The sequence below is a fragment of the Colletotrichum costaricense genome (assembly GCF_030867565.1).
Source record: "Colletotrichum costaricense strain IMI 309622 chromosome Unknown Scaffold_11.1, whole genome shotgun sequence".
NCBI lineage: Eukaryota > Fungi > Ascomycota > Sordariomycetes > Glomerellales > Glomerellaceae > Colletotrichum > Colletotrichum costaricense.
Window position 1 is genome coordinate 1,199,460 of NW_026848240.1, and position 18,035 is coordinate 1,217,494.

An 18,035-nucleotide genomic window follows, 5' to 3' on the forward strand; every position below is an offset into this window, starting at 1 on the left:
TTGGCTTTTTGGCGTTTGGGTTGCGAGTTGGCGCGTTGGCGCTGGCGTTGGCGTTGGCGTTGGCGTGCAAAGGGTCGAGTGAGGGTCGAGGGTCGAGGGTTGTGTGTGCGTTGTATGGGAAAGAGCAAGGGGGAAAGGTGAAGGGAAAAGAAGCTGTGACGCAGCAAGCGGAGCGCAGACAGGGACGGACGGACGGGGTTCGGCAGGTGTTATAAAAATGTCAACCACGGAGACGATCCTTTTAGTGAGACCGGGGGGGAGATGGAAGAAAGGAAGGAATAATGGAAGGAAGGGGGGAGGGGTGTGCGATGTACCTAGGGACACGGCACGCACAGCACACGCAGTACGGATACAGCTTGCTGTTACTGGGCCTGTCCGTATTGCTGCTCCTGGCCCCTACTCCTGTTCCTGCACCTGAGGGACTGGTGTGGTTTGCGTAGTAAAACGGATCGGTGAGAAAAAAAGAATGGGGTCGATACGTCGAGTCGTCGAGTCGAGTCGGTACACAAAGTATCCGTACGGTAAGGTATGTATGACTGGTTTGGCTTTTGCGTTGTAGTAGCTTGCTGGATGGGTGGGATGGATGGATCGAAAGAGGGCTGGCGTCGGAATCCTTATTAATCTTATGAATCGAACAATGTCGTTCGGATACGCAGGTACGAAAAGAGGTAGACGGATCAGACTATGGATATGAGAAATTGGAAAGAAAAAAAAAAAAGAGGAAAGAGGACAGCGTGTAATATGAGTTTCTTGCATGCAAATTGGGCGAACATGTACCTTTGCTGCTTGACCCATTGCTCACACCACGCAACCACGCCTATCAGTACCTACCTTACACACATCTCTCACAAACCTCAGATACCAACCGTCTCTATTCGTAAGGTACAGACGATGTCCTCACACATCACACTCACACATGGACTTGCGCACACACGCAAAACGCACGTATCGTCAGTCTTGGAACAAGAAGAGAGGGTACATGACATGTCGAGAACCAGAGAGCGCACCCTCCCCCCAAGTCAGGTCAAGTGAGATCCCAAGTGCGGAAGCTTGGTGAATTGAAACGAACGGTTTAGCTGGGACAACTGGGGCCATTGACGCTGAAGCAGGAACGAACGGGGGTGCGAGGTAAGGTACAGAAGTACATGGGTACGAAGGTACAAGGAGACGTCCAAATGGAACACACTTCACGCGCAGCACTTTTGCAAGGCACTTGGATACTTGGGTACTTAGGTAGCACATGGAGACAGACAGCCATCATGCTAAGGTAAGGTACCGCAGCACCCACCTAGAGGTCATGAGGTACTTTCTAGGTCGGGTCGGGCTGGTGTTGCCGCATGGAAAGAGCAACGACACATGAACCGATTATGGGTAGGTACGAGGGTGCGTGCGGCCTGCCCCCTTCCAGGTTTCCCTTGTTGTCTTGGAGCTCTCCACTCGCCCCTGCACTGCTGGTGTACCTACCTTCCTCGCCCTTTTCTCTCTCTTTCTGCGTCGCCCCATGTCCTACTGCGTAAGGTACTCCCTCTCTTTCCCATCCTCTCCCTCTCCTACCTTACCTTGGCCGGCACCGGCTGTGACGATGTTCAAAATATCGAGGTACCTTGAAGTGTGCCTGCCACCGACTGCTCTTGCCGTACCTTGCCGATGCACGGTGTACACAGAACAGACAGTGCGAGGCCGATCTTGTCTCTTCGGCAAGTGGAAGGGGGCTCCAGTGCTCAGCTTCCCTGCCTCTGCTCCACACTGCTGGGCCTGCTCAACCTGGAGTCGGCGGCGATCGTCTCTGTGCTGCCGGTTGGGCCACCGCCGACCTCCAGGGGCTGTGACCATCTTACGAGCTCTACCTAACTATGCGTGAAGCAACCGTTTATTCTGCGCCTCCCATCTCCCATGCATCTCTTATGGATACCTTAGAAGAAGAGAGAAAGTGACGGCATCAACTTCCCCTGGACAGATTTGCAAGGCAACGCTAGACGCAGCGGCTTGCCAAGGTAATTGACTTGAATGGCAAGTGTCAGTGGCCAGAAGGAGACACTGCCTTGCTCCTGCCCCTGATGCCTCTCAACACATGTACATCGTGTGCCTTTTCCATACAACAGGAGAAGAAGTACCTATCACGACACCGCACCTTCTTCACTGTGAAGTACAGAGTAAAACACTCGTACGGATATGAAGCGACAACTTCATTCAACGTCCTGCTATGTTTTCCCCCCATCCGATATGCCTCCTGTTCTGCTTCTTCTCAAGCTGTCTTCTGCCAAAGCCCTGCGGCTGACTTTTTGTACTGGGGTGCCATCGACAGTTTGCGGCTGACAGCTTGCCAACGCCGACGGAGCATCACAAGGCCACTGCCCTCGAGTCTCAACACCATCAACACAACTGACAAATGGGCCCTCGACAATGCAGACAAACATCACGCTCGTTGTCAGACCAATCTGCACGCAATGCATCATCAATGGACGAAAAGGGGAATAGGGGACCATCTTTCATCACTCGAATCCGCTACCGCTGTCACCTCCGCTGCTCATCATCATCACCCTCAGCCCGCCGCCATGCAGACGCAAAGTAATACTGTACGAATGCATCCAACTCTCAAACTTCTTCGACCCCCTTCTTTTCTTCCATCCTTCCACTCAGCTCAGGGGTGCCTCGCCAAATCGACAGGCCTTGCTGCGTACCTTACCTTACCGATACCTCTCGGATGCACACAGTATGCCTCCGGCTGCCTGGCAGCTGCCCTCGCCTAACACAGACCCCAGCAATGCTATTTGGCTTTCTCTCGTTTTGCCTCGTCATCATCAAACAATCGGGTTATTTCTGCCATCATCTCCACCCCGGTAGTGGGTCGCTCCTCTCCCACTCAGGAGCGAGAATGGCACATCCAATTTACCTTTCGCAACCCCACATACAAAACCTACGATAGGGCGGACCAGGGGCTTGGGTGCTCGCATGTGTTTCCTTTGCCTCGAGAGTCGAGAGTCGAGAGTCAGTTCTTGCCTCCCCTCAAATCGCTTTTCCTCCGGTCCAGCACTCGGCCAAGCTGTGTGGCAACCTAGAGAACCCACTCTTGCGTTGCTTTCTTTCGAATTCGATCAACCACGTTGGGTCAATGATGAAAGACAAAATGTCTTCGTCCTCTTAGCCAGACACGTATCAACCATTGTTCATTCGGCACCGCACGCGAATATGCTGCCCGCCTATCGATGACTACGTCCGCAAGCAAGCATCTACGGAGTGCTCCGTATGAGCCGCTACCCAGCAGCACTCAAAGCTCATCAGATAAGCTAGACTTGGCGGTGCTTTGACCCTGCGCCGGACGAATGTTCCAAAGCTTCCATTTGGTCACTGCCCTTCTCGATTGGGCAGTCACCGTTGGCGCTGGCCGAGCACCCTCGAGCGTACGCTGTCAATGAGGACAGACAGAGTGTGGTCAAAGCCACTCCATTTCGCAACGCCATTGCGCTGCAGTACATACAAGTATACAACAATACGGGTTCCAATACTGACTATACAACTGCCCATCCACTACAAAGTACCTCGCGAGTCCAAATATCCACCCTTGCTCTCCCATGGCGAAAATTACAGATGGAACACTGATGGTTGACCGCACCTCTTCTCACCACTCATCTCCCACGCATCACACTCATCAAGAGAACCCGCGACCTAGCCGCCTCAGATGCTGTCGCCTCCCTCTTGTTTGCGTTGACTTCCTCTTGGCGGCCGCTTCTACAAGTTCCATTAATTATGCCGGGCTGCAATGTTACGGCAACGAGGTGCAGAGTGCCATCCAATGAACGCTCGGACACCTCCAAATTTGCTACTACCCTCAGAGCACGTATCAAAGTCGCGAAACAAAGTTACGCTGGAGCTGTTTGAACGACCCCCTGCTTGTTATTTCTTGCCCATTCCTATCCGGCTCTTGTCACTGACGTTTAGCGCACAGCCAGGTTTTACGCCGTATGGATGCCTTAGCATGGCCAATCTCGATCCAAGGGCCCTGTAAAAGGTGCGAGGGTGCGACAGTACAAGGTGCAGGGACTCCCGGCTGCTCCGCCATACCAAAGATTCAAAGGGGCATGGTCGTGGAAGGGCTCCATTGCTTCTGGAAAAGATTGGCTGTTTGCCAAAAACTCTGTGGACAGCCGTGTCGATGTCGATGCAGAGGCCCGACAATCAGGCACAAGCGGCTCGAGGTTGACAAGATGGTTTGGCTGATGCCGTCACCGTTGTCATGTGCCCAAATTATTGGAACCGGGGTCTGCCCACGGCTCTTGGGATGACAAACAGATTGGCACATCGGAAGAGAGACAGAAGGACAACAGTTGAATAACTTGCAATGGGTTCTTTCTCAACGTCCTCGATGGTTGTCGTACCGCTTGCTACCCCTCATTTTTCGTCTTTATTCTTAACTGAATATCTCGGAAACCTTTGGCGACTCTGTGCGTCTCTGGCCCTGTATCCGTATGTCTTTTTCAAAGTAACAAGATGCCACATCGACTTTCTCGAGCTCCAAGGGTGAATATTTCTACACGCTAACGTTCGGTAGCGTAGGGAATAATTAAAAACCAGAGTCGAGTGACGCGACGGCCGTACTCGAATAATTTCTCCTCGGATTGGTTATCCTTGACCGAAGCCCTGCATTGGCATCACCTAACACGGGCAAGCTCATAACAAATATGCATGGCTTGCGATGTCCTCATAGTTGTCACGCGTAAAGGTACAACAACGACGACGACGACGACGACGACATCAAGACGCAGGTACCGTCTGTTTAGCGACGACCTTCATGTCCCAGGACTCTACCACTCTTAGGGCCGCCCTTTGCGCTAAGGACAAATGAACATCAGAGCTAGGGAGCAATGGCCAAAAAGGGGTGTTGCCAGCATCTCTGACCGAAACCCACAGGGATGTGAGCACAAACCTGGCGCAAAGTTGAGTGCGTGGGGAGGCCTAGTGGCCCTCGCATGCAGCCAGGAGATTGATGCTAGGCCTAGCGGGGAAGGTTTCCAGAATTCTTCTAGAAGGCATCGACGGCGTGTGAGCCGCCGTGGAATTACAGCTGCGTCAAAGGGATGGGCTGCGCCGCCGTCTCGCTGCTTCATCTGCGACGAGGGTGGGGTGCTCGATGTCAATCTATCCCTGGAAGGCCTCTTTCTTCTCTCCACTCCTTCTGGAATACTTCGAGAAGGTTGGATGAATACAGGCCCCCCCCGGGTAATTGGCCGACGAGCACAAGATTACACGGACTTTCTGCTGCACAAGGCAAGGCCCCAGAGCCAGGCACCTTGTGTCGTATCAGCCTTGAACCGGGGGGCACTCGCGCGCGCAGACTGGGGGCCCGTCTCCCACTGGCCCATTGGCTTTACCGTTATTGGGATCCATGGCAAAGGGGCGTGTGTCAAGAACGGGCCTTGAGGCCTCAAACACGCCGTTGACAGCGCGCCGAGGGCTTTGGACGTATGTTTGTCGCCCTGGCCGCCCGTTCGAATGCTCGCATGGCTGCCTTGACTTACGAACGGGACAGCCGGCTGCAGAGTAGGGTTGGATGTTGAAGGACTGGACGATTTGCGATGCAGTCAGGCTCGCCGCATGACCAGCGTCAAGCATCAGGCGCCAGAGCACTCACGAAAAGGCACCAGACTGGCAGATAGGACCTTGTCGACCACAGTCAAGGTGATGTCCTGCGGCTCTGTTCCCGAAAGCTCAGACTGATTGAAAGGCCCATTGACGGCCGGCCCTCTGCGGATTATTGCACACAGTACCCGTACCCGCCTCGTCAGGGCTCAGCTCAGGCACGGGCGCATCACGGCATCTCCCAGACTCCCACGGCTGAAGCAACCCACGGCTTATTACAACCGTCATGCATGGTCCATGGGGTGGTCCAGGTGACAAGGTCTTTGGACTAGCGAGCCTCAGCGGAGATTGCCGCAGGCGACTTTGAACAACGATTGTCTGTGCGAGCCGTCCAACTACGGTTACAGACAGCCCAATCTGTCGAAGCTCACGAGCTTTTGGTGGCATTGACCCCTAGTCCCCCCAACCTCTTGACCGCAAAGAGGTAGGAGAGCTAGCGCACGACTGTGAGTAGATCAATCGACGTGGCACGGACGATTCAAGATTAAGAACAGGCGCAAAAGCAGATGAGCGAAGCGGTCAGCCAGAGGCAGGAGACTCTGCTGAGGTGTGCTGTCAAACGATTAGGTGACAAGGTACGGATATACAGAGTACCGTGCCTCACCTCAGCTTAGTGCTCTGTAGTTTGGGTGAGGTGAGTTGGTTGCGGGCAGTCTGCAACCAAATTGGTGCATCACGCCTCGTCCCAAACGGCAAACATGAGCTAAATCGTGTGTGTACGACTCAGTCTGCGAGGCGTGTCGGGACAATCTGTTTCAGAAGATATGCCCAGATTGGTCGCCATGCACTAGTGGTGACGAATACAGGTTGAGTGTATCTCGCATGTTTGCCAGCTGATGGAATTGGGATCCAGGTCGAGTCTTGGGCGGTAACGAGTTGGATCCGACTCCATGCTCTCTGTGCTTGCGCATCGGCATGCAGATTGCCGTTGCATCATCAGCAGCAACGCGGGCATCAACACAACCCCTGACCACTTTACAATCTATCAAGCACTCGACCATGTCAACACGGGGAGCTCAAGCACCGACGCTAAAGCGAGATGCCTCACTTCTAGCGCAAATAGCCGTCGCTAGACACATCGGCAGCGGCTGGCAAGGGATGGAAGATTGGCGTGCGCCAACCGCCTGAGCTTGGAGGCTTGAACAGCTTCCATGATTGTTCCATGCAGGATTCTTTTCTATTCATCCTTCCATGGAGGATCACTTACGATTGTGCTACGCGACCCCTGAGCTTACTACGGCCAAGTTTGTTCTCTGGCTCAACGGCGTTCCAGGTTCCTCGCCAGCAGCCAGCGATGCCTTTGGTAGCGGGAGAATTGTCTACTCTCAGGTAAGGGCGCTCATGTTTCCTTTGTATCTGTGTCTATACTGAACAATGGAGGATCCTCGACAGTCCAAGTCACTCAGGCAGCATGCAGTCCGCACACTGTAAAGCCATGACCGGACAGTGTGTCCAACTGTACGAACACGTCTAGCGCTCTCGACCGCTGGGTGGACAGCTGCGGGGTGCTTGCTCCCCCAGTGGCTTGACCGTGTCCTGTTGCTGGCCTCCTTCGATACAGCGAGATTCAGCGGGATCTAGCTTCATGCCATGGGGCTATGGCCAGTGCCTGCCCCTTGCCTAGCAAGTTCTGTTCCATTTACACCTCGTCAGCTGCGGCCGGCAGGTGGTGCTTTTTACCCCGTGATGCGAAGTTGCGAACAGAGGGAGGCACTTGCAGGCCAAGCGCAAATGGCCTCTGCTCTTCCCTTTCCCTATACTCCGCAGATTGTACTGGTATCTGTGTCTGTATCCATATTGTCCTCTCACGGTCTCACCCCATTGACCAAACCCAAACAACTTCCCATGCTCATGGATTCCTTGTCTGATACTTACCAGTCTTTTTAGCCTTGGCAGGCCTTGTCATGCTAGCAGCTTCGGTGAGGGCCGCGAAACCGAAGATCACGTCTATTTCCGTCCATTCTTTTTGTATCCGTACGTCTATTTCCTCAGGCGCCAAGAAGCAATAGGTATCGCGGTCGTCGACGACGGTTCAACGCATAAGTTCGCTCGAAGTAGCAAGACGGTTCTCGGACTCTGAAAATTGGCCCTTAACGATTCGACATCGAAGCCAGTGATGCGCGCCGACACCCTGCAATCGGGCCTCCCTCACTCACGGATATACGCGTGACACGGAACGACCTGACGTCCGTCACCACCCTTCAATGCAAGAGAAAAAAGATACCCGTCTTCTAGCCAGATGTCTCCCGTGCCGCACTGGGGACCGTCGGGCCTGGCACAGCAGACGAACACTGGGCCTGATCACCACCACGATCAGCGGATGACCCATCACATCTACCGTACCCAAATCAATGCCCCGTTCAGAATCGCCCCCAATCACCCAGGTATCCGTCTAGACTACGGAGTACAGAGCGGTGTATCTTCAATTGATGCGGCAGAGACTTCAATAAAGGCCAAGCCTCGGTCAGTCTGACGTCCACCCAGGGGAATGTATTGTGGCGGATACACATGTCAGCCAACTGGATGCGTCCCGCCTGCGAGCTAGTCAGGATAAAAAAATTTCAGACATTCACCACGAGGGTATAACCAATAGTTGCGCCCCAGGCCCTCAATCGCAGCCACTGCGAGCAGCAGTTTGAGTACCTAATCTCTCTCCATCAACGGACGCTCCGTCGAGATACTTTCGTCCATTTCCGCAGACAACCACCTTATTTTTTTTTTCTCGATCTGGGCATGAAACGCCCGTGCCGAATCGTGGCCTTTGGGAATCTCGACCACTGTCAGTTGCAACACCAACCCGTCCCTTCATTGGCACGACACGGGGAGGCGCTAGCTTCGCCTTGCGTTGCTTGCCTTGCCTGGCATCGACCAGGCGAGGGCGATGAGTTACAACGTCAGGTCAAGGCTCACTGGCTCAGGAGTCGGGGAGTGCCAGACAAGGCTCCGGCAGTTGAAGGGATGTGCATGTTAAATCTCGTTAGACCCACTCACACGAGGAGACTGCGTCTGTTAGCTAAACTTAGCTGAGTGGGATGAACTGAATCCGAGATGACCGCCGGCCGGCTGTGTTACGCTGTCTTCGTGTGTTCCTTGAAGGGCACAGTTGCACTCGAGAGCTGTCAACCGCTCATGGCCAGGCCTTCATCAATGCTTGCTCCATGAGGGTTTGATGGCTATCGTCAAATTATAGGGTCGCAAAGTTCAACATTATGGCCCGCCCGTTGGCCGTTCTGATCCCCAGCAGCCACCACCATCAAGAACAACGGAGCCACCCCAGACAGAAGCGCACATTCCTCTTCGCTGGGAAGACGGTGATGCATGGACACTTTCCTCCCCGGGTACACAATGCCTCAACGATCAAAGTCCAGGATTCGTCAACCATAATGGGCAACCCTTGACATGCTTTTCTGCTGGACCACTCTGCGGCGGTACCGGCATTTCCGCTGTTCCACTATCATCCTGGCAGCAAGGCAAAAGGTCGACACACCAGAATTGTCCAAATCCACTGGTATTCAGCAGCTACATCCGTAACCGTACAGTTACAAAGCACTTTCATGAGGCCGCGGCAAAGGCCTGGCACCCCAGTAATGATCCCTTCGTACAAAGCCATCTTGCGGGTGGGAGGACAACCCGTCGCGGGCAAAACGCAAAGAAAAAGATACAGGGCAGAGATCGGCAGGCAACGCGTCCAACTTTTGCCGCTCGGGGATGGAAACGTCACGCTGGCTGCACACACACACACGCACACACGCGTCTGATTCTTTTTCCTTTTCTTCCATCTGGCTTCTGGAAGGTATCGACGGCGCCGCCGCCGCCGCCACCACCTCCCATAGAAGTCGCCTGTTGACGAGTCCCGGCCGGACTGGAGGCTGTTGACCTCCACCTTGGGCAGCATTGGGCTCTCAACAACGGTCATCTCAACCTTCGTCTCTTCGTCCCGTCCAGGTGCACGGGGGGCGAATTGATCGCTGAAGCATCTTCAAATTCTGAAACCACCATCAAAGGTTCATTCCGGCCGAATGGCGAGAACTGAGTCAAGAATCCTCAAACTTCACAGGTTGAGCCGCTTGCTCCACACCCTCATCGGGGCCGACGGCCGCTGGGAGATACCCACCTCCCTCTTCCAGCTCATGGTACGAATATAGTTTGCTCTCTGTCGTAAGCGTGGTGCAGCGGTCATCAGACTTGCCAGTAGTCATTGGAATCAACAGGCAAAAAGAGAAAAAGAACAAAAAAAGGACGTTGAATCGATATGATTCCATGCCAGGATTGAGCTGCTGAATCCCTCCGGATTTTCAAATACGAGGCTATCATACCTACGCAGACAACCTAGAATGCGACCCATCTGTGCTGTTCGGGTGAATAAAGCCTCAAATGTCGATTATCAAGCTTTGCCTCGCTCCATCAGCCTTGCCTTTGACTTGCGAGCGAGCGTCGTAGCGTCTCTCATGGGCCTTGCGTAACGGTACGGGCTCCAGCGGGGAGATCCATGACGATGGCTCAGCTAGAAAGGCTGCCTGATCTAGCCTGACTCTGCGCGGTTTGGCCGCTCAACAGGGAACCTCGATCTTGCGGGAGCGATGCCGACCCCGGTCAGCTTGGGTCGCGTCCGTCTGGCTGGAATCATCGACATCCGACACCATGGTTCACCCGTAATTACCGAGTAATTCGATCAGTCGGATGAGCGAGTCTGGGGGCGCTCAAACCACCCGAAACCTGCAAGAAAACACACTCGATGCGCTTTGTGCCTACAGCCCTTCGACGTCGCCAGACGAAGGGCATGTTTGTGTTCGAGAATGAGGACCCGGCCGCAGGACTCGTTGTTCCGAGGCGCGTGCGGCAGAAACGTTGGCCCTTCCGCACCAGGCTGTGCCACCTTCATGCTTGGATCAGGTTCCAGGGTTTGGCTTGACGTTGCCGAGCGGCCGTGGGCATCTGCCAATTCTCCGAGGCCCGCTGTGACGGTCCAACGAAGGTTCCGGGGACATCCTCACCAAAGCACTGAGCTCAGTCAGGGCTGCATTTCGATATTCTTTGCCCGGTTTCCTCGTCGCTCAAGGAGTCGTTTGACGACGAATCAGCTTCCCGTGGTGCGGTTTCCCAGTCAGACCAGCAGGTGTTGCAAGTCACCCGCCAGACAAGTCCCCGATGTGGCTAGAAAAGGCGAGACATCTGCACTGGGGTCAACCGCAGCTCCGCCAATAAGCAAGACCCCGTAACCCCTAACATGCCCCCTTGATGGGATAACGCGAACTGGCCCAGGCGGTTCAAGTGCATCATCAGTCCTTGGCCATGAAGGAGCATTCTCATCTTTGAGTCGTGTCTCCAGGCCGGTCTCAACCGGACAAACGATAAGCTTGGGGATTTGCAGCCCCCCAGGGTTACATTCCGCGGTCGATCTCCACGACCGCAAAGACCATCAAGAGGCCTTGCGTTGCTCGTCATCTCCCTACGGATACTAGGCGGACCGCTCCGTAAAGCCAACCCGGAGCCGGTGCGTAGTGCCCAAGGACGGCCCAGAAACACACAGACCAATCGTGCCGAGTAAACGTGTTGCGGCCGGACAGGATTGACCACATCCGTATGAAAGGGGCACCTGGACCTCGTCAACTTGGCTTTGGAGAGGCTGCAATTGACACTACATGCCTATCGATTGCTTTGGCCTGCCGTTCTTGAAATGGAGGCCTGATACGTTGCATCAAAACCACATGTGAGAAACCTACTGAGAGATCCGCGGTGCATAGGGGACGGGAAATGAGGCGTTGAGACAGTCGAAGCTCGGTGAAGATGCGCTTTTTAATTAATACGATAACTCATCCCCCTTCTGAACGGGGAGAATCACGCGAGATAGCCAGTCATATCTGCGACATTGAGACCCACGAAACCCACCTCCCCGGTTATAAAGTCTCGAGAGATGAGCCCGACGTCTTTCATCCGGGGAGCGATGTGCACCTTTTGACCTACGTGGATGGCAGGTTAGGTTGACCGAGCTTATGGGCATGGCTGTCAAATGTGCGGGATGTCAGCCCGATTCGACAGTGTCTCGATCAATCAGCCGCGGGGTCGCGTCGGATTCGTCCATTTGTCTTGACCGAGGAAAGGATATCGGCCGGCGGCCATCCATCCTACCCATTCTCCCAGCAGGCCAGCGAGCCAGCGCATATGCGAGAGTGTTTCTTGCGCGATTCGGATCCAAAACTCATTCTCGCCCCATCATGACCTCTTGTGAAGTGGAATCTCGCCATACTTATTTATCCGCTGCATAGGCAAACTGCAGGACCAATTAACCAGGTGCCGCGTCTTTGCCCTGAGAAACCAACATGCAGGCCCAGCAACATTGTAATGTTTGTGGGTGTCAGTGGGAAAGCGCACAATGGCCAGCGTTTGTGACCCAACAATAGGAAAGCAGAAGTGCGGAACTTCGGTCGTGCTACCCGCCTCCGCATGATCTACGCCGCCGAGCTCTTTACCTTTTCTCTCCGACGACCCCCGAAACGGCCCCGGTCCTCACTCCTTTTTCGCGTTGACTGCAACCCCCGCGTTGCGGCGTCGGTGGCCACCACCACCGCCCCTTGTCCAACCACACACCTTTGGTCTTTTTCTTGTTTCTTTTGGAACGCCTTCGTTGTCTTGTCTTTCCCCCTGAGTTGGGTTGATTTGGTCCCATCCAACCGGTCAAGGAACCAAAAAAAGGTGACGTTTCCGAGAAAGAGGGTGACGCCCTTGGCGCAGGATGGAGGAGGAATGAGACAAGAGGAGGGCCGCGCCGGACCTAGCGTGGCCCTGTCATTGAAATGTCAAGGCTGTCAAATGAGCCTGGCTAACTGGGTTTGCCCAAGTATGAACAGGAGAGACGTCTCATCGGGAAACGTACCCGTCCACGAACACGACGAGGCGTGGATTCCACATCTCACCGACGATCGACGGGCTGGAGAAAAGGTAGGTGGTTAGGTACCTTTGGGCGTTGCATTCTTGTTTGCCTGTCTGACTTTTCTGTTTGGGCTGTTCAGCTGCTCAAGCTGCTGAAACCCTTTTAACCTCTTTTCGCAGTCGGCGATCGAGTAACGTCAAGGCCAAGGCCAAGGGTGGGGGTTGCTTGGGATCACTTGGTGTAAGTCAGGGATTTGGCACTTTGTCTTGAATCGTCAGTGGTATTTCTACGTGCCTGCATCATTCTCCTTCTCCTCGTGGCTACCACCCAACCAGAGAGAGAGCGAGGGCCGAGTGGGATATGGCTTCATGTGGACAGACACCACCGCCTACCTCGCTCGGCGCGCTTGTGCAAATATATGTTTGCCAGGGGAGAGGCGTAAGGAGAAACCTCCCATGCCCACCCCTCCCCTCCCCATCCACTCACATATCGCAGGTCTTATAATGAGGATGAGATGAGATGAAGGGGACAGGGGGTTCAGTGTGGGTTTAAGGGAAGGGAAGGTGCAGAAAAACGTGAATAACGGCATGCTCTTGATGACGAGTGATTCAGGAGTTCTTCTCTGGGGTGGCAGAAACGTTGCCTCAGTCGAAGAGGGAGATTATGTATAAAAGCCATCGACTGGGAGCTCCATCGTTTGAGCTTCTTCCCTTTTTACGAACACTCATCAACTTCTACTCTGCCACCTACACAAAAGTCACACTGTTCCTGTCCATTGTCATTGCCATTACTTTCACACATTTTTAACCACCCGTTTCCTCACCGACATTCGAACCCACGTCATTCTCGTCGGGAAAGAACGGGAGAAACGTCAACCAAGACGGCAACCTGCAGTACCAAAGCCAACAACCCCCCTTTCAAATCTCCTGTCCACCTCAAGTCACAAGAAAGGAAAGAGAAAAGAAAAAAGAAAACAATGGCATCCCAATCAAAAATGGTCAACATGCCCGCTCACGGCAGCGTGCTCGACATTGGCGGCGGAAGCATGTCCTCCGCCATCCTCGAGGACCTCCAGCGCGTCTTTGCCGTGGCCGCCAAGCACGAGAATACCGGTATCGGCGGCAGCGTCGAGGTCCCAACCATGCCCGACGAGCTGCTGTACAACGATGAAGGGCTGGCCATCTGGGCGGAAGTCATCTTCACCCCCGAGTTCTATCAGACCCGCGACGAGATGGTCTTGTTTGAGAAGAATAGCGAGGAGATGGCGACCGTTTACATTCCCAACGACGCTACCATGATTGACTTGGGAGCTGGGTAAGATTACTCCCTTCCTTGTTTATATTTGATATGTCAGGGTAATGATTACTTGCTGATTGGTTTTCTTTTCTTCATCTACAGTGACATGCGCAAGGTCAACTTCCTCCTAAAAGAACTTGCCAAGCACGGCCGCAACGCCACGTACCTCGCCCTCGACATCTCGAACCTCTCCCTCACCTGCAACCTCGGGGCCCTTGCCCCTGAGCACGCGGCCGGCAGCGTCCGCATGGCAGGCCTTTGGGGTGACTTCAAGGCAGGCCTCGCCTTCTGTGACGACATTCCTTCTCCTAGAGTCTTCCTCTCTCTGGGCTCCGTCCTCTTCAACGACCCTTGGAAAAAGGCTGTCACCTCGCTCCGTGAGTGGGCTGCCCTCATGCGCCCAGACGACCTCATCCTCGCCGGCATGGACGGCCACGACGTCACCTCGACCAAGGTCTGGGCTGCTTACCACACCCACCCCGCCCTGTTCGAGAAATTCTTCCATAATGGATTCAAGCACGCCAATGTCCTCCTTGGTGAGGATGTCTTCAAGCCCGAGGACTGGGATATCTGTGGTGAAATCGAGGAGGATGAGAAGCGCCATCGCTTCTTCCTCAATGCAAAGCGCGATGTTGTTGCCGAGAAAGAGGGCAAGACGCTGAAGCAGGGTCTCGAAATCGACTGGTTCGACGCTCACAAGCGCAACGAGGAGGACGTTCACAACATGTGCGCCGAGGCGGGCCTCGAAGTCGTCAAGTCGTGGGCTATTGAGGGTTCCGACATGCGACAGTACCTCATACGCACTGCTGCCATTGAGAACTCCATTGACGAGACGGATAGTGCCATCTACGTACGCGGGGAGTAAACCATTCTCGGTAGCTATACAGGCACGCTGTATGTACATAGAGGTAGATGTGTGATCCTGGTTCTGATCTCTCATAGTGTGAGGATGGGGAATTCTTTCGGAGGCGGATGGACGACTCAAAACATGACGAGATGACGGAAGCGCACTCGATTCTTTAGAGGTACGATAGGTAACAAATGCTTGCATTAGAAAGCAAGAATTGCAAACAAAGAGTGCTCCAGAATGAATAGCACGAAGTATTCTGCGAAAAATGCATCTCTCTTCCAAATGTTTGGTCATCAATGCCCCTATATTTCCTCTAGATCAAACACAAAGTTCCTTCGGTAGAAACAATGTGCGCCACGAGTGGCTCCCACCAGGAGTGTCGCTCTGAAATGAGATCAGGAAGGTCGGAAGGAATGTTGTCATCAACGTTGGCCGTTATCCAATGACGGATACGCAGAAGGGAGTTGAAAGCAGGGGGCACGCTCTGGGATATCTCTGGTTAGAATTCACACCAACTATAGGATTCTCATCACTTTACTTACCGAGCGACAACTGGTGCTGACGACCGATCGAAACCAGTTCAGGGCACAAAGACTATGTGCCTCTGTCGTGGCCACAATTCCTAGGAGGAAGACCGGGAAGAATGGAGATTGTGCAGTGAAGAAGGTGCCATAGGTTGGCATCATGTCAATGCATTTCACCAGCTGGTCAACCTCAGACACGACGTCTGGGTGAGAGCGAGGTAGTCTCTCGAGGCGGCAGCGAAGGTAGATGAGGGCTGCTAGACGCCATGCTTCGGCCGTGACTTCCGTCATAGATTCTGCGTCCATCACAAGGCCGAAATCGTTTCGCTTAATGCGATCTTCGATAGCGCGTTTGTCTGATGTATCTCGAGATTGATCCGATCGCGTTGTGGCCGAAGAGGACGGAGACTCGGCGGCGGGCTGTGTCCACTGATGCAACCTGCCCAAATCTTGGCGGACTATTCTGCTGCTCGATTTCATGTGAAAATCGTTGGTACTGGGGTCCTCCCACAACCATGCTGCCAATTTTGTAATCTGAGCAAAACGAGAAAGAAGTATCGGCGACATGCCGCATCCACCATGTATCCTGCGAGTCTCTGGCTCAGTGCCCTGGCACAGCCAAGAAAATTGCTCTCCTGTGTCTTTCGAATCAAGAGGAGCCATGGGAAGGGCTATGATGGCGGCCCTGGCGGCGATGATCATGTTGCCCATCTGCATGTCGGAAGGCTGTATGTTGGAGGGTACCCAGAAGCGATGACCCGGATCCGACTTATCCAGCAAACGACAAGCGAGGCGAGCACCTTCTAGCCAACGAGGAACCGCACTCGGCGGCCGACGTTGCTCTGGGGATACAACATCGATCATGTTTAGCAGCGTCACGGCGGCAATCAGGCTGTTTGACTCGTGTTCCGTGGGACTGGGACTCCGAGCCTCCTCTCTCAAAGCCATCGTCAAGAGTAGGACGGCTCGTTTATAGTGTGCATTGACTACCTGTCGAATGCTCTCTTCGGGTTGGTAGTCGAGGACATATGTTCCAGCAAGCGCTAGCATCGCGTGCTTGACGCAAGAGCTGTCCTTCATTATTCGGGGGATGTTGACGAGCCAGCAGTTGGTTTTGTGGAGGACACTCCGACCAGAACACCATGCCTTGACGTCTTGAGAATGTTAGCCATTCTCCATGTTGGCCAGATGTACCGAGACTCACAAAACTGGAAGAGATTTTTGTCACAATTGTCTTCAAGGCCTGCCTCGAACAAGAACGTTTGAGAACATAGTTCTGACAGGAGAGCCTGGGGATCAGACGGTTGTATCGCCGCCTGTCGACGCGGTAGGTTGGCTGCCCTCGACTTGCCGCTGTGGAACTTGATGTATCCATCAATAATAGTTCCGGCCTGAATGCGGGTTTTGCCCAGGACGAGACGATCCGCATCATCGGCGTTGTCCTCGAAGGGATTCGTGAGGTCCAAATCCTCCGCCGAGTCGGCCTCTATGGTAGGGAGTCGCGGAGAGAAAATCACATCTGGCGGCGGGTGAGGAGAAACTGGTGGGCCATACGGTGCCCCATGTCTGGTCGATGTCGTCGACGGATCAGTGATTGCTAGTTTGTTGTTAGTCAAGGATTCGTCGGCAACGGTTCCTAAGACCTCGTGCTATCATCATCTATTCCTTCTTCTTCCATCCCTTCTCGTGTCTACCAGGAATCGCACTATACTGGATGGGAGCGGCACAGGCGGCTCAGGATACGTAAAGAAATCCGTCCAGCTTACATGGCTTTGATCGTGCCAGGGGCTGGTCATCCTCAAGGGGTTTAGACAGTCGACGTCTTTGCCGGGGAGTGTTGGCTCCATGAGAGAACCATGGAAACTCGGAGTCTCCTACCGGGCTCCATATTTGGGAATCCTGGACATTGATGTTGGAGTTGTTGTCTCCAGGCGAGGGTGTAGAGGCAGGCGTCGATGAAGGTGTAGTTGTAGGGACAGAAGCGGAGGCTGTTGAATAGGAAAAGAGAGGAGGATCCTCGTCCATGGGCTGGCTTCTCTTCCGCGGCCTAGTAGCCATGACTGTCGCACCAAGCATGCCCTGGACGGGGAGGGACGGAAAGCAGCACGGAACACGGGATGCCCAAGGGCATGTACTTTGTCCGGATGGATACACGAGACCAGCGTGCCCAGGTCTGTCCACAGTCCAGAATGGAGGAGACGAGGTCGTGGGGGAGTGTGTGCACGGGTGCCGGGCGCGATAGTCTGATATTCAAAAGTGGATAGTGTTGGAGGGAGCGCTGCGAAGTCCCACGTCTGTGGTCCACGACAGGGCCAGGGGGGAGGTGAGGTCGATGTGGGACGCGACCGGGTATACCTTGGCTAAGAGCCTAAGGTAAGGGAACAGATGCGGAAAGTGGAGACAACGGGGCTGTTAACGTTAGCGCGAGCTCGGGGAGGAAGGAAGCGTGGACGTGGTGCAGGTCGGGTCGGATGAGGTGGGTCCTACCGGTAAGGAGGAAAGATGGGCCCAAAGGAGAGAACAGCACCAGCACGGTAACACCTGCCACCAGCACCTGAGCGACCGGCCGGCAGGAGCGGACGAGATTCTAGCAACGGCCAGCAGCAGGCCCTAGCAACGCGCTACTGTCAGGGTGAACTCAGGATGCCTTCCCGCGCCCGCTAGCTGAGGAAAGAGGTGGAGACCAATGTTCGTGCAATTGCCTGCCTCGAGATAAAGTAGGGGGAAATGTGAACGTGAATGGAAGCGAATGAGAAAGAGCCAAGGTAGCTGTGGAAGGTAGAAGGAATGGAGTGGGGTGGCAGATGAGGCAACGCGACAATCTGCAAGTGACAAGAGACAAGAGACAAGAAACTTC

At 54.2% G+C, this 18,035-nt stretch overlaps 10 protein-coding genes across 10 annotated transcripts; 8 read left to right on the plus strand and 2 right to left on the minus strand.

The window, feature by feature from the left end:
• Positions 1-3,572: 3,572 nt before the first annotated feature.
• Positions 3,573-3,797, plus strand: CCOS01_10751 (uncharacterized protein; the record flags this gene model as incomplete). Its single annotated transcript, XM_060458905.1, has 1 exon — positions 3,573-3,797. One exon carries the CDS (start codon positions 3,573-3,575, stop codon positions 3,795-3,797), a length of 225 nt encoding a protein of 74 aa, XP_060310707.1.
• Positions 3,798-4,752: 955 nt separating this feature from the next.
• On the minus strand, positions 4,753-5,105 carry CCOS01_10752 (uncharacterized protein; the record flags this gene model as incomplete). Its single annotated transcript, XM_060458906.1, has 2 exons — positions 4,753-4,829; positions 4,925-5,105. The coding sequence occupies 2 exons, from the start codon at positions 5,103-5,105 to the stop codon at positions 4,753-4,755; spliced, it is 258 nt and encodes an 85-aa protein (XP_060310708.1).
• A 278-nt stretch (positions 5,106-5,383) lies between these two features.
• CCOS01_10753 (uncharacterized protein) lies at positions 5,384-5,542 on the plus strand (the record flags this gene model as incomplete). The annotated part of the gene is made up of 1 exon (XM_060458907.1): positions 5,384-5,542. The coding sequence occupies one exon, from the start codon at positions 5,384-5,386 to the stop codon at positions 5,540-5,542; it is 159 nt and encodes a 52-aa protein (XP_060310709.1).
• A 1,685-nt stretch (positions 5,543-7,227) lies between these two features.
• Positions 7,228-7,524, plus strand: CCOS01_10754 (uncharacterized protein; the record flags this gene model as incomplete). Its single annotated transcript, XM_060458908.1, has 1 exon — positions 7,228-7,524. One exon carries the CDS (start codon positions 7,228-7,230, stop codon positions 7,522-7,524), a length of 297 nt encoding a protein of 98 aa, XP_060310710.1.
• A 352-nt stretch (positions 7,525-7,876) lies between these two features.
• Positions 7,877-9,035, plus strand: CCOS01_10755 (uncharacterized protein; the record flags this gene model as incomplete). The annotated part of the gene is made up of 2 exons (XM_060458909.1): positions 7,877-8,100; positions 8,828-9,035. The coding sequence occupies 2 exons, from the start codon at positions 7,877-7,879 to the stop codon at positions 9,033-9,035; spliced, it is 432 nt and encodes a 143-aa protein (XP_060310711.1).
• Positions 9,036-9,038: 3 nt separating this feature from the next.
• Positions 9,039-9,513, plus strand: CCOS01_10756 (uncharacterized protein; the record flags this gene model as incomplete). The annotated part of the gene is made up of 2 exons (XM_060458910.1): positions 9,039-9,389; positions 9,421-9,513. Coding segments are annotated over 2 exons (444 nt in total), but the record flags the coding sequence as incomplete, so codon positions are not given.
• A 920-nt stretch (positions 9,514-10,433) lies between these two features.
• CCOS01_10757 (uncharacterized protein) lies at positions 10,434-10,856 on the plus strand (the record flags this gene model as incomplete). Its single annotated transcript, XM_060458911.1, has 1 exon — positions 10,434-10,856. The coding sequence occupies one exon, from the start codon at positions 10,434-10,436 to the stop codon at positions 10,854-10,856; it is 423 nt and encodes a 140-aa protein (XP_060310713.1).
• Positions 10,857-13,502: 2,646 nt separating this feature from the next.
• On the plus strand, positions 13,503-14,827 carry CCOS01_10758 (uncharacterized protein; the record flags this gene model as incomplete). Its single annotated transcript, XM_060458912.1, has 3 exons — positions 13,503-13,822; positions 13,907-14,654; positions 14,747-14,827. The coding sequence occupies 3 exons, from the start codon at positions 13,503-13,505 to the stop codon at positions 14,825-14,827; spliced, it is 1,149 nt and encodes a 382-aa protein (XP_060310714.1).
• Positions 14,828-14,967: 140 nt separating this feature from the next.
• On the minus strand, positions 14,968-17,353 carry CCOS01_10759 (uncharacterized protein; the record flags this gene model as incomplete). Its single annotated transcript, XM_060458913.1, has 4 exons — positions 14,968-15,138; positions 15,197-16,332; positions 16,383-16,775; positions 16,945-17,353. Coding segments are annotated over 4 exons (2,109 nt in total), but the record flags the coding sequence as incomplete, so codon positions are not given.
• On the plus strand, positions 17,296-17,792 carry CCOS01_10760 (uncharacterized protein; the record flags this gene model as incomplete). The annotated part of the gene is made up of 2 exons (XM_060458914.1): positions 17,296-17,349; positions 17,601-17,792. 2 exons carry the CDS (start codon positions 17,296-17,298, stop codon positions 17,790-17,792), a joined length of 246 nt encoding a protein of 81 aa, XP_060310716.1.
• Between the last annotated feature and the right edge of the window lie 243 nt (positions 17,793-18,035).